Consider the following 27,788-nt stretch of genomic DNA (forward strand, 5'->3'; position numbering starts at 1 on the left):
GACGCTGCAAGACCGGCCAAGCTCCTCCAACATTTCATTGTATTTTTACTACAATCACAGGATCTATAGACTTTCATGTTTCACTCACATCATTTCTCTGAAGGGTCCTGCTATTTCCTGTATACTTGCCCCTTGCATTTTACCCACTGAAATGAAACATACTTTTCTGGCCTAAACTCTATCAGTCATTTCTCCACTCACTTCTTCAACTGCTGTATAATACATAAATACAGAATTTCCATTAATACCAAGTTTCCTTTATAATTCATCGAGAGAACAAAAACATCCCTTAGAAAAACAATCAGATAAACTTTTTATTCCCTTCCCCTCCCCTTATATAAAAAAAGAAAAAAAAGTTCAAACTCTTATAAAATTCTCCATATTCTTAATTTATATCATCTTCAAAATTCTCTCTCGAAATTAACTTAATTTTATTAAACTCTTCTCCCTCAATGTATTTGTACTTGATTTTCTTCTTTTTCTTCTTATCACCTTTCCTCTCATCTTCCTCTTCATCTAATTCAACATCCTCAATTTTTGACTTATCTTCTGTGACATCATCCTCTTAAAAAAGAGAAAAAAAAGAGAGAAAAAAATACCTCCTAATTCCCTCTCAATTACAATCAGAAAACAAAAAGAGTTTAAAAAAATTATTTATTTAAAAAAACAATAAAAAAAACCTTCACTTCTTAACCCAAAAATTAAAAAGAAAAAAAAACAAGTCGGAGGTCACGACTACCTCCTCCTGTTTAAACCGCATCGTTGACGTCTTCATTGGAATCTTCTCCAATAGCTTTCCTACCCATGATGGAAGGTTCACTGGTGGAAACTAGATGGATGATTTCTGTTGGCTTCCTTAAGCAAAGGAACATTAGCTACTTGCATGTCCTCTGGGACTTTGCATGCAGTTGGAGTACTTGTAGAGATATGTAAGAAGAATTTCACAATCTCCTCTTAATAATCTTAGCTAGATCACATTAGGCCATGGGGACTTATCTGCCCTGAAGTTCTTCATACGATTATACAACACCACCAGTATGATATCAATGTGCCCTAGAAAGCCAGTATACCCCATATTTAACTATCCATATGTCCTTCTCCTTGGTGAGCATTGATGTAAAGTGTTTATTTTGTCCTTCACCACTTTATCATTCAAGAACAAATTTCCTTCTTTGTCTCTGGCCTTTCCCTCTCCAAGGCTAACTACTTGTTTTTGATATTCTGTACTTATAAAATGACAAGATATTTTTCAGTCCTTCTCACCAAGGTCCTAACATTTTGGCCCTCCTGATTCCCTTTTTCATTTCTTCGCAATTCACTTTGTATTCCTTAAGTACCTTGTTTGAATTAAGGATCCAAACCTGGCGAGTCCAGTTCTGGTTGGAAGGATGCCTTTATGGCAAAGAAGGTACTGAAAGATTTACAAAAGTGTTGCCAGGAGTGGAGGACTCAGATTGCACAGTGATTTATAGTTGCATTCAACATTATCATTCAGGCTTTCGAGCCATTATGTGGAGCCAGTACCCCAATGATGTATAAAAGGGTGTCAGAGGAATGAGCACTGAGATGTAATAAATGTTGATATTATTTGATAAACTATTTGTGAGCAAACACTGAAATTCACAAGATAAAGGAACAGAAGCAGGCCACTAGGCCCATTGAGTCTGTTGGAAAGACATTAATCTTTTTAACATGAAATTGTTTCCAGACCTTGATTGGCTGTTGTGATACTGTTTCATAAGTCATTTGGAAACTGAAAGGCTGTATACTCCAGTTATTTCCGTTTCTCCCCAAACTCTCATTGCTTTTCAAAACAAACCCAGATATGTTGCAATGAAATCTTAAAACATGTTTTTACTGGGAATTGCAAAACTGATGATAGCATCCTATAAAGTTGACATGCATATAGAGCAGTAGTCATGGACAAACTTGGTTACTGGAAGGACTTGCATTTAACCAGTTTGTCAGCTTTGATTTTTCCTCCTTTGTCTTTTGTCAGTGAGGTGGGCTCTGTGGTCTTCCTCAAAGGAGGTTGCTGCCCGCCGAACTGTGAGGCGCCAAGATGCACGGTTTGAGGCGATATCAGCCCACTGGCGGTGGTCAATGTGGCAGGCACCAAGAGATTTCTTTAGGCAGTCCTTATATCTCTTCTTTGGTGCACCATTGTCTCGGTGGCCAGTGGAGAGCTCGCCATATAACACGATCTTGGGAAGGCGATGGTCCTCCATTCTGGAGACGTGACCTACCCAGCGCAGTTGGATCTTGAGCAGTGTGGATTCGATGCTGTCGGCCTCTGCCATCTGGAGTACTTTGATGTTAGGGATGAAGTCGCTCCAATGAATGTTGAGGATGGAGCGGACACAACGCTGGTGGAAGCATTCTAGGAGCCGTAGGTGATGCCGGTAGAGGACCCATGATTCGGAGCTGAACAGGAGTGTGGGTATGACAATGGCTCTGTATACTCTAATCTTTGTGAGGTTTATGTATTATGACTTGGTGTAAAGAGATGTGTCACTATAAATAAAAAAAGGATTTTGATAAATTTTCTAGGATATTTTGAGTGTTATTAAACTGCCCTTGTTTTTTTAAGTTTTCTACACCCAAACTGAGTTGTTGCTAATAACTCCTTTTAAAGTGTAAGTGGGCCACAATTGGGTAACTCCAAAGGTTTGGACCGCCCTGCCTAATTAAATGGCAAGCTGCATGCACTTGCCTATCTCCCACTGGCAGTGAAATGCAGCCTTGGCTTGGCATCTGAAACTAGCTCTTGCTTGCTGAGCATGCTGCTGGAGTTGAAAGCTCCATGCCCACAAGTACTTTGGTAGTTATTTAAACTACATTCTTGGTTGAGTGGATTTCAAACCCGTCTTGGACTTCAATGCCCGACTCAAACAAATATTGATGTATTCAAATGAATCAAAAATAAATCCACAAGGAAAAAATATTTAAATGAGCATTATCATCTAAAAGCATTTTAAGAAATTTCTTTTAAAATGTTCAAAGCCTTTTAAATAAATAAATAAATAATATCTTTTTTTTAAAAATCCAGAGTCTTATGTGATGTTTCACTCAATTCTTACTGGGTGACTTCAAGAAGCCAGTCCCTGATGACTGAACTCCATGAATTGAACATTGGAATGCAATTGCAATGATGCTTGCTGTGACCCTATGACTTTGGAACATTTGGGACTTTAAAGTTCTTGGATCTGGTAATTCAGATCAGTTTTAAGAGACAGTCGAGGACTCCCTGAAAAACAGTTATGTTGTGCCGGCACACATCCTCATGGTGAACTGGCCCTGCTTGTATCGCCACATGGCGGGGCAGCCATGGGGAAATGGCGTCATCAGAGGTTTCTCTCTGACTCCAGCAGCCCTTCTCGCGCGCATCCTGGGCAGCGATTATGATGGTACAATGCACCAGGTGACTGAGCTCATGCTGCTCTTATAGGGGCGCGCTGAATTGGAATAAAAACAGTCGTTAATTACCCTCACTGTGGTGGCTGTGTTTCTCCCACTGCTCACTCCACCACAGTGGTGACCCTGACGAGCCCAGACGTTTTTCTGTACTCAAAACACCATGGATTCAGCAGAGGTTAACACTGTCTCCATCAAGCTCCCCCCCTCCCTCCCTTTTAGACCCACCAACCGAGAATGTGGTTCGGGCAGGCGGAAGCACAATTTCAACTCCGCAACATCTCAGACGCCATGATGTTCTATTATGTTGTGAGCGCTCTGGAAGAAGATATGGCAGTGAGGATGGACGACATCATCCACCACCCCTGGCTATGGGCAAGTACACCGTCCTCAAAGTACACCACGCCTTGTTTTCTCTTCTGCCAGATATTCCTGGAACAGATGCTGGAGGACATCCAGCTGCTCCTCACAGATTCTTGAATCCAAGGAGAGCAACAGCCCATGCGGATGCCCTCTGGTGCACGAAGAGGGAGAAGGAGACCACCCTCAACCAGGTGGCACGACCAGGAGCCAGCCGACCACAAGCCACTCCCAAGACCAAGCCAGAGGAGGGCCAGTCTACCTGGTGTTTCTACCACCAGCGCTGGGAAGAGCGCAAGCCCGTAAGTGCTGCCAGCCCTGCGGGTTTCAGGGAAACAACCAGGTCAGCTGCCGTTGATGGCTGGCCACACAAACCGCATCCTTCAAGTGACGGACAGATCCATCGGCCGCCGATTCCTGGTGGACACGGGCTGAGCTCAGCATCCTTCACCCCCTCCCCCCCCCCCCCCCACAGCATTAGAGACTCGCACACGATCTCGAGGTCCAACCCCTGCGGGTGGCCAACAGCTCCACAATCAGGACCTATGGCACCCACGGGGTACGGATCCAGATCGGGAAGAAGTTCCACTGGAGGTTTGTTCTGCTCTCCATGGGCACTGTGCTGTTAGGGGCCGACTTCCTCAGAGCTCACGGCCTACTGGTTGACATGAAGAGCAAAAGGCTGGTCAATGCCCGAACATTCCACTCCACCCGACTGGACACAGCAGAAGCCCGCGGACATGAAATCGCCGCCGTAGCTGCCGCCAGGGACGAGTTCGACGATATCCTCCATGACTTCCCTGCCATCTTAGAGCCACGGTTCAACGCCACCCTCCCCAGCATGGGGTCTTCCACCACATCGCACACACGGCCTTCCACTGCATGCTAGACCCAGATGGCTGCCGCCTGAGAAGCTCCAGCAGGCAAAGGAGGAGTTCTCCAGGCTCCAGGAACTGGGAGTTATTCGGCGCTCAGACAGCGCCTGAGCATCGCCGCTCCATATGGTACCAAAATTGTCTGGGGGCTGGAGACCATGCAGGGACTACCATCGGTTGAATGACGCAACCACCCCCGACAGGTACCCGGTGCCTGTACAGGACTTCTCCGCCAACCTCTACGGTGCACGGGTCTTCTCCAAAGTGGACCTCATACGGGGATACCATCAGATCCCAGTGCATCCAGATGACGTGGGTAAGACTGCTATTATCACCCCTTTTGGCCTCTTTGAGTTCCTGCATATGCCCTTCGATCTAAAGAACGTGGCCCAAATGTTGCAGCGCCTCATGGACGCTGTTGGAAAAGACCTGGACTTTGTGTTCATTTACCTGGATGATATTCTCATTGCCAGTCGCAACCACGACAAATGCAAATCCCACTTTCGCACACTCTTTGCCTGGCTGGCAGACTTCGGTCAACAGACATTTGGTCAACGTGGCCAAATGCCAGTTCCTGGGGTACATCATTTCGGTGGCTGGGGCTGCGCTGGCACCGGAGAAGGTAGCAGCTGTTCACCGATTTCCTAAAAATCCACCCTGAAAGGCCTCCAAGAGTTCGGGGATGCTGAACTTTTACCAGTATTTCATCCCCAGAGCCGCATTCACCATGCGGCCATTGTTCGCGCTCATGGCCACCAAAGAAAATACTTTATCATGGTCAGAGGAGGTGGACAGGGCTTTCATCACGACAAAGGAAGCTGCTGGTGCACCCGCGGCCGCAGGCGCACAAGGCACTCTCCGTGGACACCTCAACTATGGCAGTGGGGGTGGGGGGGTGTCCTGGAACAGTGGCTCGATGGACAATGGTGTCCGCTGGCCTTTTTCAGCAAGCAGGTGTGCCCGCTGGAGCTCAAATACAGCGCCTTTTACTGGGAGCTCCGGGGGCTGTATTTGGCCATCTGCCATTTCTGCTACTTCCTCGAGGGCAGGCCGTTCACAGCCTTCACTGATCACAAGCCCCTCGCTCAAGCACTGGCAATTGCCAACGAACCGTGGTCCACCAGACAGCAGCACCACCTCTTGTATGCGTCTTGAGTTCATGACCGACATCCGACATAGGGCCGGCAAGGACAATGTAGTGGCGGATGCACTCTACCGTCCAGTCATCAACATTTTTGCACCCGGCCTGGATTACGAGCAACTGGCTCAGGCACAGAGGAATGATGCGGAGACGCAGTCCTTGTGGACCGCCATCTCGAGCCTCAAACTCAAAGATGTCTGGGTGTCCAGCAGCCCGGACAAATTGCTCTGCGATGTCTCAACAGGCATGCCGCACCCGGTGGTCCCGCCGCACTGGAGGGCGAAGGTCTTCAGTCTGATCCACTACCTCACTCATCCAGCGGTAAAGACAACCATGCGGATGGTTGTGGAGCGGTTTGTGTGGCATGGGCTGAAGAAAGAGTTGGTGGAACTGGCCAGGAACTGTCCCAGGTGCCAGACCTCCAAGGTCCAGCCACATACAGAGCCCCCATCCAGAACTTCGACCCGGCGGTTCGCAGATTCCAACACATCCACGTTGATGTCGTCGGGCCCCTGCTGTTGTCCAAGGAGGCTCGTTGCCTCCTCACGATGGTGGACTGGGCCACAAGGTGGCCGCAGGCCATCCCGATTAAGGAGCCTCCGCGGAGATGTGTGCCAGGACTCTGGTCAGCCAGTGGATCGCCTGTTTTGGAGTTCCGGCGCATATCACTAGCGACAGAGGGGCGCAGTTCACGTCTGCCCTGTGGACTCAGATGGCGAAGCACCTGGGGTTCAAGCTCCACCACACCTCAACATACCACCTGCAGTCCAATGGGTTGGTGGAGAGATTCCACAGGCACCTGAAGGCTCACTGGGTCAGACTGGGTGGATGAACTACCATGGGTCATCCTCAGGATTTGGACAGTACTCAAAGAGGACTTTCAGGCCTCAGCAGCGGAGATGGTCTATGGCGCACTGCTTTCCCTGCTGGGTGAGTTTTTTGGCCGAGACCCTGACACCACGGCTACCGACAAAAGCCTGCTGGCAGACTTACACAGGCGACTGGCCTCCCTAGCTCCCCCACCCCTGGCATGCCATGGCACCTGGCCGTTTCATCTCCCCAAAGAGCTTGACTGCCCAGTTCGTTTTCGTGCAGAGGGGACCACAAGGTGCACTGCTACAGCGACTATACGAGGGGCCATACAAAGTCTTGCACCGGTCCAACGGAACCTTCACCCTGGATGTTTGGGGGGGGGGTGGGGGGGGGAAAGGAACTTTTTATGGTGGACCGCCTGAAGGCAGCCCATCTGGACTTATCACAGCCGGTGCAGATGGCCGCACCCAAGTGCCAGGGCTGGCCGCCAAAGTGACAGGACACGTAGCCGGTTCTGGGGGGTGGGGGGGGGGTTGTGTGATGGCGCGCATCCTCATGGCAAACCGGCCCTGCTTGTATTGCCACGTGGTGGGGCAGCCATGGGGAAATGGCGTCGTCAGAGGTTTCTCTCTGACTCCAGCATCCCTTCCAGCGCCCACCCTGGGCAGCCATTATGATGTAGCAATACACCAGGTGACTGAGCTCCTGCTGCCCTTATAGGGTCGCGCTGAATATGAATAAAAACTGCCGTTAACGACCCTCAACATGGTGGCCATGTTTCTTCCACTGCTCACACCGCCACAATGTACTGTTTATCAACGAGGGCTCAATTGAGAAAGACTAGCTTTTTATCTCGTGGTACTTTTACAACCACCCTGAGGGTCGTTCTGGAGAAGGCTATATTTGAGTCAGCTACAGTCAACAAACTGTTGAACTTCAATGGAATGAGATATTAATCTCTTGTACTAGGGAGTGTATTTTCCAAATTTCTGCCTCCTCCGAACTCTGCTTGGTAACTGGACTAGCATTTACATTATTCATACTAAGGTTGAGAAAGTGATGACGGGCTTGTTGTCCTTAGGGTGAATTTACTCCTATGATATTGATGGAGAGATATTGTGGGATTCAGACTTGGGAACAGACATTATATTTCCAAGATTGGGTGCTCTGACTTTGTGGCAATGAATTCTGCAGATTCATTGCCCTCTGACTAAAGAAAACATCTCTTTCCTTCAAGGACCTTTTTTTAAATTCTGAGGCTGTGCCCTCTGGTCCGTGACTTGCCCATGACTGAAAACATCTCCATGTCCTCTATATCTAGCTCTTTCAATATTTGGGTCCAATGGGACCCCTCTCATCTTTCTAAACTCCAGCCATTACAGGGTCAGGCACAATAAATGGTCCTTGTACGTTAACCCTCTGATCCCCAGTATCATTGGACCCTCTCCAGCCTTCCTGAGATATGCAGTCCAAAACTGCTCACAATACTTCAAATGTCATTTGACAAATATCTTATGAAGACTCAGCATTACATCTTTGCAGTAAACAACAGCCAGAATCTTCAAGTGACCACCCACTTCCATTGCACCTCCCATTCCCACACTGAGATCTACCTATGGCCTAATGTACTGCCAGATTGAGGCAGCACACAAACTGAAGGAACAGCATCTTGTATTTCATCTTGGCAATCTCCAACCATGCAACCTCCAATGACTGGTAGCCCCCTTCTTTCCCTCTCCCTGTCCATTCCCACTTTCCCTTGTCTCTCGCTTAACACCACCCTACCCACTGTCATCTACATGTTTCTTCCTCCAATCCCCTTCCTTTGTCTTATCAGTATGTTTTTCCTCAGCCCTTTTCCCCTTCCCCATTACCTCTTGCCTCCTTTTTTCCGTTTCACATCTGCTTTCACCTGTCATCAACCAATCTGTGCTCCACCCTCCCAATCTCCTCTTTTTCAAAATGGCCGAAAGCCTGCATAATAGTTTCACGTGGAGAACTCTGCAGCCAGTTTAACACAAACTATTGAGCAACTCAAATTATTATGAAAATGTTAAATGTTGAAATGAGTTGGGGATAGAGTTAAACAGCCATTATATTCTCCCTCAGCCCTCGAATCCTGAGGAACAGAACAGGAGACACCCCAGTTTGACTTAAGTTTGCATGAAGTCAAACAGGAAATTCAAGGGAAAGCTCTTCACCTGCAGAGGCATTTGCTTAGTCTTTGTTCCTCCCGATGAATGGGTTTTGGCCTGTAACGTCTAATGTCCATAGCTTTCCATGTCTGGTGCCTGACCCCCCTGAGTTTCTCAAGCACTTTGTGTTGCTCCAGTTTTCCAGCATTTGCAAACTTTTTAGCCAAGAATTTTTGATGACCATTAGAGTTTCTTCATCTTAGTGACAGATTAAAAAAATTGAAGTTCCAAACAGTTGTTCTTGTGTGCAATCTGGTTATCAAATTTTAGTTCGTCATGTGTAATGCAATGGTAGTTTGTTTTGCGAACAGTCTGGCTTGTTAACTCAAACTTGGTACAAGTAAAACAATAGAGTAAATTTGGTGAATACAGAGCAAAGAGAACATTTCATTATTGCTGTTTATTACACTCATAATGGCAGGAAAGAAACTATCCTTTTATCTGGTGATAAGTAATCATGAGAATCTTTGATTTTTTTGGGGAGGATGAGGGTGGTTGATTGAGTCGCTATGTTGGCTGCTTTTTCAAGCCATTGGGAGGTATAGACAAAGATAGGCCAAATGTGTGTGGTGGGTTAAGCTTCTTTCACAACCCACTGAAATTTCTTGTGGTCTTAGGTGGAACAGTTTCTTACTACACAAGGGTGTACCCTGACAAGATGCTTTCAATAGGGTATCTATATATGTTGAGAGATGCAGGTAATGTACTATATTTCCTCAGGCATCTAAGTTGAGGCACTAAAATTTGGGCTGATGTAGGTGATCAGGACAAGTCGATGGAGATTTTTATTTCCAGCAACTTAATGCTGTCTACTATCTCCACTTCACTGTTGATCCACACCAAAAACTGATCTCTTCTTTCAGAAGTAAAAACCAGATCCTTGGTATCTAGGGAGAAGTTGTCCTGGTACTAAGCTAGCTGTCCCTCTATCTCCTTTTTTGTGTTCTGACTTCTCATTGTCGGAGATTCTGGCTATGACGATGGTGTTATCTGTGAATTTATAGATGGAGTTGGAGCAGTGTTTGGCCATGAAGACATGGATTATATAGGGGGTTGAGTACTCAGCTTGTTGGCACCCTGTTGTTGAGGATGATTGTGGAGCGGTGCTGCCTCCAATCCCGACTAAATGTAAATGTAACTTAAATTTAGACCTACAGCAAGGTAATGTGGACCCATGGTGCCTAATTACACCAATTATCTACAACCCGGGTACATTTTTGGAGGATGGTGGGAAACCAGAGCCCCTGGAGGAAACCCACACAGACATGGGTTAAAGACAGTGCCAAAATGGAACCCAGGTTGCTGGCTCCATAACAGCATTGTGTGAGCTCTACCACCCTAATTTCTGTCTGATTTCTCTCTGCATAATGGGAATTCATGGATTCAATTGCTGAGGTAGATGTTGAGGTCAAGTTATGAGTAGCTATATGTTTAGTTCCATTGTGTTGTAGGCAACACTATAGTCAATGGATAATGTCAGTTGTTGTCCCTCCTCAGGTATTCAAAGGCTGAGTGTAGGGCCAGAAGACAATATCTGCTATGGGTTTATTGCAGTGATTTGTGAATTGGAATGGGTAAAAGGTGGCCTGTTGGCTGGAGTTAATGTGAGCCATGTCGAACCTCCTGAAGTAGTTCATGTCAGATCTACTGGCCATTAGTCCTTTTGGCCCATCTCTGTCCAATGATATTAGCCTTCTTGCAGCAGATGGGTACTTCAGCCTGAAGACAAGTTGAAGGGGTCTGGACGTATTCTTGCCAATTGGTCTGTGAAGACATGGAGGATATGTCCAGGGATCTATCTGGGCCAGCTGCTTTATGAACATTGGTTGAGTGGGGGGGAGGTTGGGGGGGGGGAGAAGAAAGTGTTTTGAATTCCTCCGTGGAATATCTTGGCTTAATTCTCATTCATTACTTACTTCAACGTGAAGAGTGGATTGATGAGCTTGGATGGATCTCAAGTGATCAATCTTGAACCTAATTCTGCTTCATAGGAAGGATGTGCCTTGGGACTGGAGATTAAAAATTCTTCTTTTTTACTCATCAGGAAATTTAATGACTGACTTTAAGTCATTGGTGAGGAGGCAAATGAGTTCACCTATGGTGTGCAATTAGTGGAAAGGATACCGGCCATTCATTTTTGGTTTTGATATATGCTATACTTCACTGTTGTCCCTGACTGAACTGTGGTCAAACTGGAATGAAGATCTTGAACAGAAGAAATGACTGGTAGGAGCTTGCTCACTGAGAAAGAATGAACTTTGAGCCCCAGGAAGTAAAAAGAATGCTGGAGAAACTCAGCTAATAACACAGCATACTTGATAAGCAAATAAAAAGATACATAACCAACATTTCAGGATTGAGCCCATCACTAAGGTATGGAAAAAATGCTGGCAGGTGTCTGAACAAAATGGTTGGGGGAGGAGCACAGTTCTAAAGGCAGGAGGTAATTTGCGATAAGGGAGGGAGGGCACAGCAGCAAGCAGGGGGAGGAGGGATGGCTCTGTAAATGGGGAGAGGAGGGGTTGGAGAGCTGGAGCAAAGAAATCAAAGGGGAAGGTAGCAAGAATGGAGAGTAGGCTAGCAGAAACTGGTAATGTCTATGTTAGTGGCATGTGGTTAAAGTTCCCAGAATGAAAATCAAGTATTGTTCCTCCAATTTATGGATGGTTTTAGTGGGAAGCCATGGACAAGAATGGGAGTGGGATGCAGAATTGAAGTGGTTGGCCACTGGGAGATTTGGTCACTGATGAGATCTCCCAGTCTGCACCTAGACCAGGAGTGTCAAACTCAAATTCACAGTGGGCCAAAATTAAAAACTTGGACTAAGTCGTGGGCCAAACTAAATATTTATTGAACATTTTCAACAACATCTGCATGTTTTCTCTTCTTTCAACATATGTAATGTTAAACTTTTTTTTTAATTAAAATAAATGTTTAATAATAGTTTTGGTTAAACTCTTTCCAGAAGAAGCATTAACAAATGAGAAATAAAATATTGAATAAATAATATTTCTCTCTAGCCTTTAAGCTCCTTTTAAATGTATTTTTTTTCACAAGCCAACAAGTAAAAAAATGAAAATGAAAATCCAATCTTTCAACAATGAACAGTCCAAAGTTAACCAAAGAAAATATGAATCCAAGCTTTGCTTGCTACACTGATTTACTCTGATGCACCTGGGTCTAAACCAGATACTTGGCATCTCTTCTTAGATGCAAGTTCATCAAACTCTGGGGTCAGAGTTTGCCTCCCACCTGTCTTGAAAGGTCCTGTTTTCTGTCTTTCGTTTGGCCATTTTTCGTAAGGGGTTTATTACATGTGAGTTAGGCAACAGGTCGCAGATGCTAGTGAAAGTAAAGAGAGGAGGTGGGGGCGATTAGCGGGCTGACAGGCTGGCGCCAACGCATTTACAAAGCATTCTGGGATTTGTAGTATTAGCTGTGCATGCGCTATACTGGCGCGGCGGCCAGCGGGCTAGCTCTAATACATATTTGATATGATCTTGTGGGCCAAATATAATTATATCATGGGCCAAATTTGGCCCGCGGGCCTGAGTTTGACATGTGTGGCCTAGACTCTCCAATGTAGAGAAGGCCACAGAGTCCTCCAAGAAGATTCTGTGATTTTTTAAAAATATATATAGTAGAAGTTGACTGTTGGTGCACAGTGATTGCTTGCTTTTTGTGAATTTATTTTTAAATATTTGATGTTTATTATCAACATAGGAAGTTGGCCATCCTTTTGCCTTTATGTTAGATGTGTACATTTGAGTGTTTTGCATTCTTGAGGAAGATATTTTCCTCAAGAACCACAGATGTAGGTTAAGGCATGTTTAACGTATTGAGGCCGTCATCTTGGCGCCTCACAGTTCGGCGGGTAGCAACCTCCTCTGAAGAAGACCACAGAGCCCACCTCACTGTCAAAAGACAAAGGAGGAAAAACCCAACCCAAACCCACCAATTTTCCCTTGCCACCGCTGCAACCGTGTCTGCCTGTCCCGCATCAGACTTGTCAGCCACAAATGAGCCTGCAGCTGATGTGGACTTTACCCCTCCATAAATCTTCGTCCGCAAAGCCAAGCCAAAGAGAATTATGTCATCAGTGACCTGGGTTCTTATCCGGTGCTGACTAAGGAGTTTGTGTTCTCCCTGTGTCTATGGGTGTTTCCTCTAACTGCTCCGGTTTCCTTTCACCCTTCAAAATGTATGGGGGTTGTAGGTTAATTGTGGTATTTGGGCAGTGCAGACTCATGTGTAGAAAGGTTCTATTACCATGCTGTATGTTGAAATTTAAAAGTTTATATAAAAAAAAAATTAAAATGTAAATAAATTTAACTTGCTGATAGGCAGTCATGAATTTTATCCATCTATAACATTTGTGTTGGGAGTGGGAGGGGTTATTGGGGGAAGAAAATCAAGTTAAACCTGAGCTATTTTTGACAAGCTTTAAAATTCCTTAGCAAGTTTCTTACAGTTTAATAGCCTGATGAAAAAGAATAGTGGAATGTTGCTGTCAAACTTGGTTTTGACAGCAGTTATTTTAAGTTTTTTTTCCTCAAGTCACTGCTTTTAAATCTTTTACTGGTCACTTGGCTCCATTAATCTGGTTGTTTCTGTTAACAGCGTACTGGTAATTCATTGTTGTGTTCTACTTAAAGCTTTCCATTGATTAAGATTTCCTTGCATCAAGAGCATATCACAATTGGAATTTCCTCAAGGGAACGTAAGAAAATTACTTCCTGTGTACTATGGCTTTTGAAAATGTCAGACATTTTGATAGAGGCAGTCAAATGGATTTGGAAATTCATGGTTGGGAGTGATGGATTGTTGCAGGATATGTGAATTGGATCTTGGATGTATAACCAGAGATAAAATGTGGTAGTGATCAGAACCCTCTTTCATTTGCAGTCTCTGCAAGAGCAACACCAAGGACAGTTTCAGTGCTACTCCTGATACTGATTCATCATTTTGTATCTGGGCAAATTAAACTATTATTATACAGACTTATCTGGTGTAGCCATTTTATGTGCCTTATTTAAAACACTACATTCCAGTTCATCAGTCTGGGTTTACTCCTTCAGTTTTGAACAACTTCATTTGTTTATGACTTGGGCAGTTCAATTTCTGGAACTTTTGTGTGGTATCTTGGAAGTGCCAGTGACAGCCTCCATTGTGGGAGTAGATTAGACTCGTCATTCATTCCTCAGCTGCTTGAGCTTTGAGGCAAAAACAATTGTGTTAGTATTTTTTTTTGAAGGAATTTTTATTTGATTAAATTTTGGTTTTAGTAAGATTTAAATTTGAAATAGTTGAGCTTATTGGGGAGTTTGAAATTAATATGGACTGAAAACTAAAGGTTCAAGCTATTTTAAATAAATTGGGACTGCATTTGTTATGCAGAGATGTTTAACATTCTGTGGATCACGAATTACTCCTGAGTTTTGTTGCTGTTGGCTGTTCCTTGAGCTATGATGACCAACTCTGTGAACCCATTCATTGTTAGACCACCTTTAAGACCTAACTACCACTGAGCTATTATTCACTTGTTTTTAATAAATGTTTTTGGGGTCTTTCATCATATTCCATGCTGACAAAGCTCATCCCATTTGCCAGTGTTCAGCTCATATCCTTCTAAATCTTTCCTATCTGTGCACTTGTGTAAATGACTTTTGAATTGTAATTATCTCCATGTCTGCTCCTTACTCTGGCGGCTCATTCCACATAACCACCACCCTCTGTGTGAAGAATGCGCTCCTTGGGATTTTTAAATTATTTCCTATGTCACCTTAAATCGATGCGCTTGGTGACACATTATGTTGTATTTTATTTTGTATATAGATATGTTTTAAAGGGGATAAATTATGGCAGGGTTTTAGTATAGGTCACATACAAACTTCAAAACAGATGTCTGAAGCTCTGCTCAAGTCAGACAGGCCTTGCTCCGAGTGCCTTTGCAAAAACTTTGAAGAGTGTCCAAGGAACTTCACTGATGGATTGTTGTTTTGAAAACCAACCGATGAAAGAACTCAGAGGTTTAGGCCCAGAGCCACTGGCTGTCTGAGTGCAGATTGCTGTTCTAAGAGGGTTATGTGGTTTTGCAAGCAGAGAGGGGAAAAAAGGCTTTTCTCTGAGTGAGAGAGAGAGAGAGGATTGAGTTCTACGGTGCTAGAGTTCAGCAGCAGCAGCTGGGACTGGAACAGGACAAGCTGGTAAGCTTGTGGAAAAACCCCATTTTGAAGACTGGTTGTGAGTGCTTAGATCAGCCTGGTCAAAGCCATTGTAGTCCATATGAAAGGAGAGGACTGGCTGCCTAATGTTTCACTTGAAATAAGAAAAACAAAAAGGAACTCTGGTGACCTGAAAGAAAGAGGTTATCATCTGGAAAACCCTGATTGGGCAAGTTTCTTCGGCAAGACACTGACGTGGCTGATTACAAGGAATCAGTTGTGTCCAGCGAACAACAAATATCTCTCGGAAAACCGATAAGAACCTTCCTGAGCGGTAACCATTTACCTTTCAAGCACCAAAGCCTGGTGACATTCATAAATGTTAAATTCTGTGCACAGTATAAGAATTTCCTGCAACCAATGAACTTGGAGGAATGAGAAGTGAGATTGAACTGTGAATTAAAGAACTTTTCTAAACTTACTCACACATTACATGCACGTGCTCTTAGAATAAGAAGGGGGGGGGGGTTAAGTAAGTTGATAGTAATAAGTTAGAGTTTAATCCTATTTTCATGTTTAAAGATTAAAAGCAACTTTTGTTTAAGTAACCATTTGTCTTGGTGAAAATCTATTGATGCTGGGTTTTGGGATCCTCTGGGCTCGTAACACCTCAAGTTTTAGATTTACTAGTCTAGGGTGAAAAGGATTTCACTATACTCCGTTCCTCCTGAATTTTTAAAAAACTCTGAGCCAACCATTCTAAATGGGGCCATACACCCCCATCCACTGGGGACAGCACATTTCAGGGGGCCATTGCACTGAAATCACACTTTTTTTTGTAGTCAATAGAAGTATGAAAGAAACCAACTAAATGACTGCTTCACAGGGAAGAGGGCCCATAAACTTTGAGCGGAGGGGCCATCATCAAAAAAGAAGTTTGAGAATGGCTGCTTTTTCCTGCTTCCCTACCCCTCAACCCAAGCCTCCTATGCTACAAGATTCTCACTAATTCAGTTGTGTTGGATTTGGTAGAGTTATGATGGTAAATATGAGGCCATGCACTTTTGAAGGAGAAATAGACTTTTGTTCAAATCATCATGCCTCCATCAAGGTCTAGGGACTTCTTGTCCTCCATGTATTTCAGAAAACTCAGCCCCACCTTTTCTTGATCTTAAAGTGCTGTGATACTAGCTTTTTTGACACAAAGCATCCTCATAACCCCATATTGGAAGAACAACACCCCCTATTCCTTCTGGAGGACAATCACATTGATTTTTGTTTTCTGTTAGCGCCCTTTCCCATCTCTCACACTCTCACCCCTCACGTCTTGTCTCCTTTCACAGAGTCAGAAACAATCACCCCTTCCTCCAATCAATTCTCATCTTTCCTCTCTCCTGTCCTCTTGTATCCAATTAACACCTTGTGTCTGTTGGTCTGAATTCCTCCCCCTCCCCATTCCTTCCTTTTCACCAGCATTTTAACATAGGTGCCTGCTTGCATTTTACTTGTACTTTGAGGGAAGGGAAGAGATCGGAAACATTGGTGATATATCTTTACCTTCTATGGATGCTGCGAGACCTGCTCAATTCCTCCAGTATTTGTGTTTTTACTACAATCACAGTGTCTACATACTTTTGTGTTTCATACCATCCTTTGCTTGTTCTTTGAATATAGATGCAGCTTACTTTTCCAACTCCTCTGACTCCAAGCATAAATTTACTTGTCCTTGAGTTGTTCTATCCTTTCACGATATTTTAAAATAATTTCTCCATTTTTGTGACTTGGTCTAGCCTTTCACTACTCTTGAAAGCAATGGGTTATTTATCTGTATTTTGCTGTTTAGATTGCCTTCCCCCTCCATGAATGGCTTTGTTGTAATAGCTTATTTTAATTCAAGTTGTATGTGAAGTTTTTTTGGGGGAGGGTTGATATGAGCATCAGGTGGATTTCAAGAACTACCTTTATGCTGTTTTTATCAGAGAGAAACATTCCAATATTCATTTATTTTTCTTTTTGGGGCATGAAAACCTGGTTGTCACCAAGAATTCTTTCTAGATTTTGGGTGGATAAAATAGTTTCTTTCACATTTTTATGCAGTCTTGAAAGCGAAATACCTTGAAGCACTCTGAAAGGCATAACTTAATACCAAGCTATATGAAGAAATGCTGGAGTGTTGGTATTTTCGAGTCTTTAAAAATCAGCCAAGTGAAAAGTCTTGTGGCAATCGTTGGGCGAGGTTGAATGGGCAAGATTTTTGATGTCAATGGGAGGGTGGGAACATTGGTGTGGTGGATAAATGAATGAAAAAAATAAAACCATAAAAGGATTTCGTGATGGATTTGACTTGAAGCTCCATAGTAATTATGGACTGTTTGAGGTTGTATATGGAGAATAACGTGAAGATATTGACCACTTTTGACTGAGGAGTGGAAAAGCAATATATTTTTCATGGCAAGTTTTGGCATTTGAAGAATTTTAATGTACCTTTTTAGACATAAAACCTAACAAGGTACCTTGCAGGCATTGTGATCTGACAGACTGAACTCTGCTCTTGACTGGTAGCTTCTCAAATCCACAAATGGACTGTGATCCACCATAAAAGACCAAGGCTACTCTCTCGTAAACCACTGTCTCTCTCATCACATGAGATCTCCCTTCCACAGCTCTGTGTTTCTCTCACCCAAGATCCACAAATGAGTAGGCTCATTGTTTCTACCTGGTCTTCCACCCCAAAACTTACTGTCTTGTCCCTCAACCCATTCTTGTCCCCCACCTTGTCCAGTTCCTTCCCCTTTTCAGCAATTCCTCACCTTCCTCTTCACCATGGATGCCCAGTCCAAAAACCCCTCTGATCGCCATCAAGGTCTTGTGACTCTTTCTGAAATAATCCAATCACTTCCCTTCTATTTTAATACTCTGATTGGCCTGGCGGAACTTTTCTCTTGCACTAAAAGCAATGATCTTGATTCCCCGTGCTTTCTGCAAATTTAAGTGCAGCCTTGTGCACTTACATAGACCCCCCCCCCCAACTATGCCTGTCTTTTTTTTGTTGTTGTTCTCATTTGAAACTTTGAATAAAGTTTTGGAGAGAGACCCTACATTAGGACTGAGAGTGGAGGGGAAGATTGGCTCTTGGGGGAGGTGTGATGGGGGCCAGTTGGCAATGGGTGGACTGAGGGGTGAAGATGATGGGCAGATGGAGCCTGGTGGAAGGGGGAGGATGGAGTTGGGATACAGATGCAGGTGGACGATGGGTGGAAGCAGACATGGGAAGAAGTGGATGGATCCAGTGCTGGGAGGGAAGGGTTAAGGTGCAGACAATTAATTTAGATTTTAATTTAGATATGCAACACAGTAAAAAAGGCTATTTCAGCCCACGAGCCCGTGCTGCCCAATTACAGCAATTAACTTACAACCCCTGGAACTTTTCGAATAGTGGGAGGACACCGGACAACTCGTACAAACTCCTTACAGACGCCACGGGATTCAAACTCTGGTTCCAATCGCGGACAATGTAGCAGTGTTACTTATGCTAACTGTGCCACTCATCTGCCTGAGGTAAAATTACAGTGAATTCCAAACAAAAGCAAAACATAAAAAAAAAACAATGAGCTTTTATTCCGTTGGTTCCTCTTCCCCCAACCCCCATGCTCCACCGTAAACTTATTTCCTCTCTTGTTGAGGCAGATTGAAAATGGAATGCTAAATATAACCAATGTGTAGTGGTTGTTTCCTCATCCATCCAGCATCAAATGGTGGCACCAAAGCACTTGTATTTTGTTGCATCTTACATCAGGTCCAGATTTAACTTTTCTATTTCTCTCCCTGTCAAATTGTTTGACCTTAGATTGGTGTAGGAAAATGGGATTACAGGGAAATCTCGAGTTGAGATTGCTTTGGCGAGAGTTGTATGTATTCTGTGGGTAAGTGACAGAAGTTACAGGCAGAATGGGTTGGTTCCTGAGCTCCAGTTGCAGATGGTTTGGGGGGGATTTAAAAAAAAAACACTTCATCTTTGAATATGGTCTGTGGCTCACCGCGGTGCCAGTGGAAAATCGGATAGGAACCCAAAGTTATCTTAAATGCAAGGTGCTCTGACAAGTACAAGAAACATTAAAATTTGCAGTGCTCTTTATGATTATTGTAAAAACACAAAAATGCTGGAGAAACTTGGGTCATGCATTGTCATCAATGTTTTGGGCTTGAGCCCGAGCCTTTCTTCAAGGTGTGAGTATACCCAAAACATTGATTATTATTGTACATCTTTCCCTCTTAGTATTACGGCGTGACCTGCAGCATTTTTGCATGTCTGCACCACATGTAGGAATATATTTGGATTATATTTCTCTGGTTCAGCTCCCATAAAATCATGCAATGTAAATCTAGATTGTTTCATTATTATTATTATGATAGGAAATTTGCACAGATATCTGGAAAACTTGAGTGTGTTCATTTCCTGGCCTAACTCTGTTTTAACTTGTTAGAAAAATAAAAACCGTAATCCTCATTAGCTGTCATGTAGTGGTCATTAAGCAAATTCAAAGACTTAGAAGTCTTGCACCAATTTTGGCTGGAATTGACGCTTTCAAAAAACTGTTACATTCTTGATCCAAAGGTCTGCTTTTTCCCGGCTATATGTTGTAAGTAACATTCACAACACTAAATGCCTTGCATTTGAGCCAGTCTCTTCAGTATTGGATCCCTGGTCAGTATCATCTGTATCTCAATTCTTTCCCCTCCTTGTGATATCACAGATATCCAAGACTTTGTTTCAAAGCAGGCCTTTAGCTCAATCAATTAAAACATTCTTTTGGCTGAATGTTAATGTTGGCATTGCAAATCAAATAATGTCTTTGCACAACTCTGGCTATGTGAAATCCTCTGAAAAGAAGCTTGAACCATGTCTTTGTCTCTTAGTGTGCTTCTGTGCCAGGGATATGTTTTGATCCTATTTCTAACATGGTGTTTTCTTTCCAGGAAATGGATATTCTAGTTCTGCCATGTCATGAAAGCCAGGCAGAAGGGGGCAAATTAGATGACTGTTTGAGACGTTCCATTACAATTATTGTCTACGCCATCAGTGAGGACTGTTTGACAGAATATGAAGAAAGTGAGCTGGAGGATGTGAAGAGGAAGCATGCCCTACCCATTTTCTTCATCAAAGTTCCAAAACAATTGACTGGTTATCACCCAGAGTCACACTCCATGCCAGACAAGGACCACTTGGTGAAAGGTTCAAAGACTGACAAAGAAAAGAGCTCACTCTACTGTCAGCTCACAAAGTTGGAATACTTAAATCCCACAGGATCCCACACTAGCAAAGTCTCAAGTGCATTGGTAGAACACTTTGATAAAATAAAACAACTTGGAGTCTTTGCAAAGCAGGTGGTGCAGATGCACCTTGTTGATGCAGCAACTGTCCTGAATGGTGTCCACTGTCGTTGTTTGGATATATTCATCAATCAGGCCTTCGACATGCAGAGGGATTTGCAGATTACACCCAAGAGATTGGAATACACAAGGGACAAGGAGAATGAGTTGTACCAGTCTCTGATGAGCATAGCAAACAGGAAGCAGGAGGAAATGAGAAACATGATTGTTGAGACTCTGAGCAGCATGAAGGAAGAGCTTTTAGAAGAAGCAGCAAACTTGCAATTCAGAGGTGAGTTTTACCTGTTGAATCAGTAACTAGTATCAGTTATTTTTTTTTGCAGAAATATTAAAAACTGTTCTGGGATTTCTGTTAATAATTGTGATCTGATATGTTGAGGATTGATGGGATTACTCAGGAATTTCTAATGCTTCAGCAAAATTCCTTTAATTTCTCCTGTGCCATGTCGGAACTCAGGGAGACAGACAATGTCCCTAAAGGACTATGTGTAGAGGAAGTGTGTCCAGCTGCAGCTCCTGATAGACCGCATGACGACACTGGAGTTGTGCGTGGACTCACTTTTGGAGCATCTAGGATGTGGAGAATGTGGTAGATAGCATATTTAATGAGTTGGTCACACCACAGCTTAGGAGAACAGAGAAAGAGAGGGACTAGGCAGCAACAACAAGAGCAGTAACAAGAAAGTAGTATAGAAGTCTCCTGTGGTCATCGCCCTCCAAAACTGATATACTGCTTTGGATATTGTTGGGGGAGATGGCCCATCAGGAGAAGGCAGCAGTAGCCAGGATCATGGCCCTGTGAGTGGCTCTGCTGTGCAAGAGGGGGGGAAAAGAGTGGTAGAACAATAGTTAGAGGGGATTCTATAGTAAGGAGAACAGACAGGAGCTTCTGTGGTTGCAAAAGGGACTCCTGGATAGTGTGTTGCCTCCTGGGTGCAAGGGTCAGGGATGTCTCAGAGTGGCTGCAGGGCATTCTGAAAGGGGAGGGTGAACAACCAGCTGTTGTGGTCCATATTGGTACCAACGATCTAGGGGAAAAGAAAGTGGAATGAGGTCCTTCAAGGTGAATTTAGGGAGTTAGGAGATAAATTAAGGAGTAGGACCTCAAAAGTAATAATCTCAGGATTATTATTGGTGCCATGAGCTAGTACAAATAGCAGGATAGTTAGAATGAATGAATATGTGGCTTGAACAGTGGTGCAGGAGGGAAGGTTTCAGTTTCTGGTGGCATTGGAACTGGTTCTGGGGCAGATGGGACCAGTACAAACTGTATGGTCTACGTCTGGACAGGGCCGGGATCAAAGTACTGGGGAGATTGTTTGCTAGCGCTGTTGGGGAAGGTTTAAACTAATGGGGCAGGGGGATGGGAGCCTATAAAGAATGAGGAAGGTGGAACAGAGACCAGAGCTAGAGTTAGGAAGGAGAAAAACAAAAATAGAGGGCAGAAAAGTCTAAAGCAAAATTCTAAAAGGTCAATGAGCATGTGTACTTTATTTGAGTATTAGAAACAAGGTTTAGTAAACTTGAGGCACAAATCAGTACCCAGGCATATGATTTTGTAGCCATCACAGATGGGCATGATTGGGAAACTTTCAAGGGTATCCGGTAGTATGAAAAGATAGACAAGACAGTGAAGGTGGGGGTGGGGGGAGGATGGTGCTCTTAATCAAGGATGAGATCAGGGCAATAGAGACGATATAAGATCTAAGGAAAAGAACGTTGAGTCCATCTGGGTAGAGATTAATAAATAGTAAAGGAAAAAAAATCACTGGTGGGAGTTGTTTATCACCCATCAAATAACAATAGCATGGTGACACAGGCAATTAACCGAGAGATAACTGAGGCACGTAAGAACGAAACGGCAGTTGTTGAAGGGGACTTCAATTTCCACCTAGTTTTGGAAAATCAAGTTGGTCGAGGGAGTCTGGAGGATGACTTCATAGAATTCATTCTTGATAGCTTTTTTGAGCAGTATGTTAAGGAACCAACAAGGGAGAATGCTATTTTAGATCTAGTAATGTGCAATGAGATGGGTAAAATTAACGATTTAGTAGTTGGGGACCCATTTTGAAAGAGCGATCATAGTACGATTGAATTTCTCTTGCAGGAGTAGGGTACAATAGTTAGATCTAAAGCAAGTGAATTTTGCTTGAACAGGGGAGACTACAACAGGATGAGGGATGAATTGGTCAGCATGGACTGGGAGCACAGGCTAGTTGGCAGAACAGTGGAAGGCTTTCAGATTTTTTGTAGTGCTCAACAAAAATATTTTCCCGTTCTTATTTTGTTTTTAAAAAAGTAAGAGAGGGAAGAGTCAGCCTTGGTTAACTGAGGAAATAAAGGAAAGTATAAAATTTAAAGCTTGTGTACAAAGTAGCCAAGAGTAGTGGGAAACTTTAAAGGAAACAAAGGACAACTCAATAAGAAATAAGGAAAGGGAAGAAGGGTTATGAAGATAAATTAGCACAAAATATAAAAATAGACAGCAAAAAAATTTATAAATGTATAAAACGGAAGATGGTGACTAGAGTCAACATAGATCCCTTGGAAGATGAGAGGGGGAGATTGATATTGTGTAATGAGGAAATGGCTGAGGCAATGAACAAATATTTTGTTTGTCTTCATGGTGGATGACACGTCCAGTGTGCCAAAGAGTGGTGATAGGGATGTGAAGGGAGGTGAGGGCCTCAATAGCTTCTAATGGAATTGAAAGCAGGCAAATCCACTGGTCCTGATGGGATGCATCCCAGGCTACTGAGAGAAATGGCGGGAGTTATAGTCGATGCATTGCTAGTCATTTACTAAAATTCCTGGATTCTGGGCAGGTTCTGGCAGATTGGAAGACAGCAAATGTCATGCCACTTTTTAAAAAGGGATGTAGGCAGAAGATGGGTAACTATCGGCCAGTTACTTAATGTCTGTAGTCGGGAAAATGCTTGAAGCTGTCATTAAGGATGAAATAGCGAGCCATTTAGAATGAAAGGGTTTCATCAGGCAGACACAGCTGGATTCAGAAAGGGCAGGTCTTGTTTGACAAACTTTCTGGAATTCTTTGAGGATATAATGGTGCAGTAGGTAGAGGGGAACAGGTTGATGTTGTATATTTGGATTTCCAGAAGGTGCCACGCAAGTGACTTACCAATAGGATCCAGATGAATGGAGTCGGGGGAAGTATATTGGCATGGATTAGGACTGGTTAACTGACAGAAGGCAGAGAGTCGGGATAAATGGGTGTTTTTCTGATTGACAGATAGTGGTAAGTGGGTTGTTGCAGGGGTCAGTGCTGGACCATTTATATTGATGATTTGCAAGATGGGACAGAGTGTAGTGTAGCCAAGTTTGCGGATAGTAAATTGAGTGGAAAAACATATTGTGCAGAGGATGTGGAGAGGCTGCAGAAGGATCTAGTTAAATGAGGTGAGTGGGCAAAGGTCTAGCAGATGGAGTACATATGGAGGTCATGCACATTTTCGTTTAGAATTCTTGGAACCTGCTAGACTTTGCTAATGTTTTCCTTGACTGTTTCTCAATAGATTATTTGTTGCACTTGATTTTATACAAAACCCAACTGTAGGTGCAGAATTCCTGGTACAACTGTGCCCAAATACAACCCATGCTGAAATTAAACCTAAACCTTTGTTAGTGTGTGTTTTGGTTTGTTCTGCTTTATGATGGCAATTCACATTTAATTAGGATGGCCATTCCAAAGGAGAACATGGGGCCAAGCAGTTTATTTCATGAATGCCTAGTGTTTATTATCTCTGCTGCACCACCAGACAAAACAGCCGTCCCCCCCCCCCCCCACCCCCTGAAGAAGTTCATAATTTTTCTGTGATGCATTTGATTTCCAGGAGGTTGTGATGGGGAATGTACACCCTCTGGTGGTGGCCTTTGAATTGACAGAAATACCGAATGATCAGAAAATATAATAAGGTGAAATAGTTGATTGAATAAGAATTTCAGGAATTTTGGAAGAGGTTTTAAAATAAATCTGGGTAGTTTGATTGGTGTAAGGGTTGGGTTTCATTTTTGAGTGGTAATGGGTCAAATTGAGATGGTTTCACTGGAATACTGAGAATTCTTGAATTGGTGAGATGCACAGCAATTACTGGTGCTAATTGTCTTCCTCTGGTTTAATATTTAAGAAATGCTGCTGTGTGTTTAGTTTTTTCCACCCAAAGAATCATTACAGTCAAGTTTTAAAAAGTTTGGGAAGTGGGGAAACTCAACAAAGAGAGCCAAATATTGCTGAAGCAAATAATTTATGTCTCGTCTCATTCAAAGTGTCAGGGGAAACTCCTTTTCAAAAGTAAACTTTTCAAAAGTTCACCTCAAAGGGTGAAAGGGATCTCTGTTCTCACTTTCATCTAAAAGAGGTAGCTCTGTTGTGCGCTCAGTAATGCACTGAAGTGTCAGCCTCAGATGCTGCTTGCTGACTCAGGCCAGGGTGCAAATACTGAATCTGTGCTTTCATATTCATGATTTAAAAATTCACAAGCAAATCTGATTGTATGCAGCTTGTATCCAAAACTTCAAAAAATAACTGATTTCAAGATTCAATTTATTATCATAGTTATAAAATAGTGTCGTATTACATGACATCTCTTTTGCCTGCTGTAAGGCAGACAGATTCGCCACCGGCAGGAATTGCCTTCGTGCCACTCGCTGTTGGGCAGAAGCAAATGAGAGTCCCCTGCAGTCACAGAGTGTCTGTAGATTCACCTCCAGTGCTTCTGCACCTACCCAGTCATTTATATGTATATCCTGTTTTCTTCTCTTTTCATTGGCTTGGCTTCACGGACGAAGATTTATGGAGGGGGTAAAAGTCCACGTCAGCTGCAGGCTCGTTTTGTGGCTGACCAGTCCGATGCGGGACAGGCAGACACGTTTGCAGCGGTTGCAAGGGAAAATTGGTGGGTTGGGGTTGGGTGTTGGGTTTTTCCTCCTTTGTCTTTTGTCAGTGAGGTGGGCTCTGCAGTCTTCTTCAAAGGAGGTTGCTGCCCGCCGAACTGTGAGGCGCCAAGATGCATGGTTTGAGACGATATCAGCCCACTGGCGGTGGTCAATGTGGCAGGCACCAAGAGATTTCTTTAGGCAGTCCTTGTACCTCTTCTTTGGTGCACCTCTGTCTCAGTGGCCAGTGGAGAGCTCGCCATATAACACGATCTTGGGAAGGCGATGGTCCTCCATTCTGGAGACGTGACCTACCCAGCGCAGTTTGATCTTCAGCAGCGTGGATTCGATGCTGTCGGCCTCTGCCATCTCGAGTACTTCGATGTTGGAGATGAAGTCGCTCCAATGAATGTTGAGGATGGAGTGGAGATAACGCTGGTGGAAGCATTCTAGGAGCCGCAGGTGATGCCGGTAGAGGACCCATGATTCGGAGCCGAACAGGAGTGTGGGTATGACAATGGCTCTGTATATGCTAATCTTTGTGAGGTTTTTCAGTTGGTTGTTTTTCCAGACTCTTTTGTGTAGTCATCCAAAGGCGCTATTTGCCTTGGCGAGTCTGTTGTCTAGCCTTGAGTGATTTTTTTTTTTACTCTGGGTTCGGTGAGGAAGTGGCCTTCATTTGGCACTGGATGGGAAATGGGAATTACACTCATGCTCAGAGAGCTCAAAGATTTTGCAATTAAATCAGGGAACGTGCTTCCTAAGAATGAATATTTTGTAGTTAATTACAATGAAGCAGTAACAACCAGTGTTTTGGATAAAACAGATCAATTGTCTTTTGTCTCCCGTCTCTTTAAGACTTCTGATAAAGACCTCCAAAATGAATGAACAGAGATTTGTTAATGAAAAGTTGATAATTTTATCAGAAGATGCTTGCTTTTCAGTTCCTGTGACTGGCAGTACTTGTTTGAAAGGTTCACTTTCAGAAAGTTGGAGGATTAGAGCATTATTGCATTTTAAATGCCAAAACTCAGTTTCAGAATTCAAATTGAAGATGTTAGGCTTGAGTTTATGCAATGAGTAATTTAAAGTACCGACATAATTTGTTTATTTCTCAGGTAAAGATCATGACCCAATGATCATTAAGGATGAGGCAAGTGACTAAGTCACTCTTTGCAAGCCTGTTGAGAAGAACGCAAGCTATCCATGGCAAACATCTTGCCTTTAACATTAACATGAAACCCTAGATAGATGATTTCATACATGAGTCTGGCACTTCCAGCAAAGAAATACGTCATGAATATGGGTTGTCAGCCTTGACTATTTACTTGGAAGACATTTTGCCTGTGATATCTTTTTCCACATATAGCATCCCTGTAGATTCAAGTTGTGGAAGGCATCACTCAATCCCTTTGGTGTACAAAGATTACTTTCTAATTGAAGGCATTGAACCTTAGTGAAATTGAGGATGTGATTCCTGGAAGTTCAACATAAAGTAAAGTAAGACACTCTTAGTCACAAACTCTAACCCAGTGGTTCTCAACCTTTTTCTTTCCACTCCCATACACCACTTTAAGTAATCCCTATGCCATCAGTGCTCTGTGATTAAGGGGATTGCTGAAGGTGGGATGTGAGTGAGAAACGAAGGTTGAGAATCACTGCTCAACACAATTGTTACTGAAATATTTTGTTAGAGAAAAATTGTCATTGCCCCATTTCCTTTGGAGTTCTGAAACCCCGAACATAACGAGTCAATGAGGTACGATTAAAACAGTGGTTTTCAAACTTTTTCTTTCCACCCACATATCACCTTAAGCAATCCCTTACTAATCACAGAGCACCTATGGCATAGGGAATACTTAAAGTGGTAAGTGAGTGGAAAGAAAAAGGTTGAGAACCACTGCAACTCTTGTCATCTGGTGAGGATCTTTGTATTACAAAATATCTGAGAGTGTATGATATCTCAGTGAAACATGAAAAATCTTCATACACTGTGATTGTAGGCTAAACACAGAAATGCTGGAGGAACTCAGCTGGTCTTGGAGGTGAATATGTACTAATGTTTCAGACCTGAGCCCTTCCTCAAGGTCAGTAATGTCGGTAATAAATCAAGATCAGCTGAGTTCCTCCAGCATTTCTGTTTTGACAATGATGTCTACGTGCCTTGTGCAGATAAGGAGCTTGTTTCCTCTGTCAATCCTGCCACAAAATGTCCACAAACTGCAGTATATTAAGTTGGATGACATTTATGTAAAGCTCTGCGTCACCTGGAAGATGTTTGTGTCCCTGGATGGTGGAGATTTAGCAACATTTCCATTTTCTGCGGTTACAGCAGGAAGTGCTGAAGGGAGTCAAAACGTGGGTGGGGAGAAAAGAGCGGACTTGAGTCGCAGAGAGCCTTATCCCTACATGAAATGGATAGGGGTAGAGAAAGAAAGCTGTGGATGGTAGTGGGATTGTGGTTAAATTGGTAGAAATGTTGTCATTTGGAAAAGTGGTTCTGTAAGGTAAGCTTGGATATGCAACAGCACCACCTAGTGTT

At 43.4% G+C, this 27,788-nt stretch overlaps 1 protein-coding gene across 2 annotated transcripts in view; it reads left to right on the forward strand.

The window, feature by feature from the left end:
- Nucleotides 1–27,788, forward strand: part of dstyk (dual serine/threonine and tyrosine protein kinase) — a 72,576-nt gene that overhangs the window by 20,724 nt on the left and 24,064 nt on the right. For both annotated transcript variants that reach the window (XR_011358505.1, XM_069941998.1), the window contains exon 3: nucleotides 19,940–20,624. Coding sequence is in view for 1 of the 2 variants with exons in the window: in XM_069941998.1 (XP_069798099.1) it covers nucleotides 19,940–20,624 (685 nt within the window). In the remaining variant the exon portion in view is untranslated. The remainder of the gene's footprint in view (nucleotides 1–19,939; nucleotides 20,625–27,788) is intronic.

The sequence above is a fragment of the Narcine bancroftii genome, chromosome 5, assembly GCF_036971445.1.
Source record: "Narcine bancroftii isolate sNarBan1 chromosome 5, sNarBan1.hap1, whole genome shotgun sequence".
Classification (NCBI taxonomy): Eukaryota; Metazoa; Chordata; class Chondrichthyes; order Torpediniformes; family Narcinidae; genus Narcine; species Narcine bancroftii.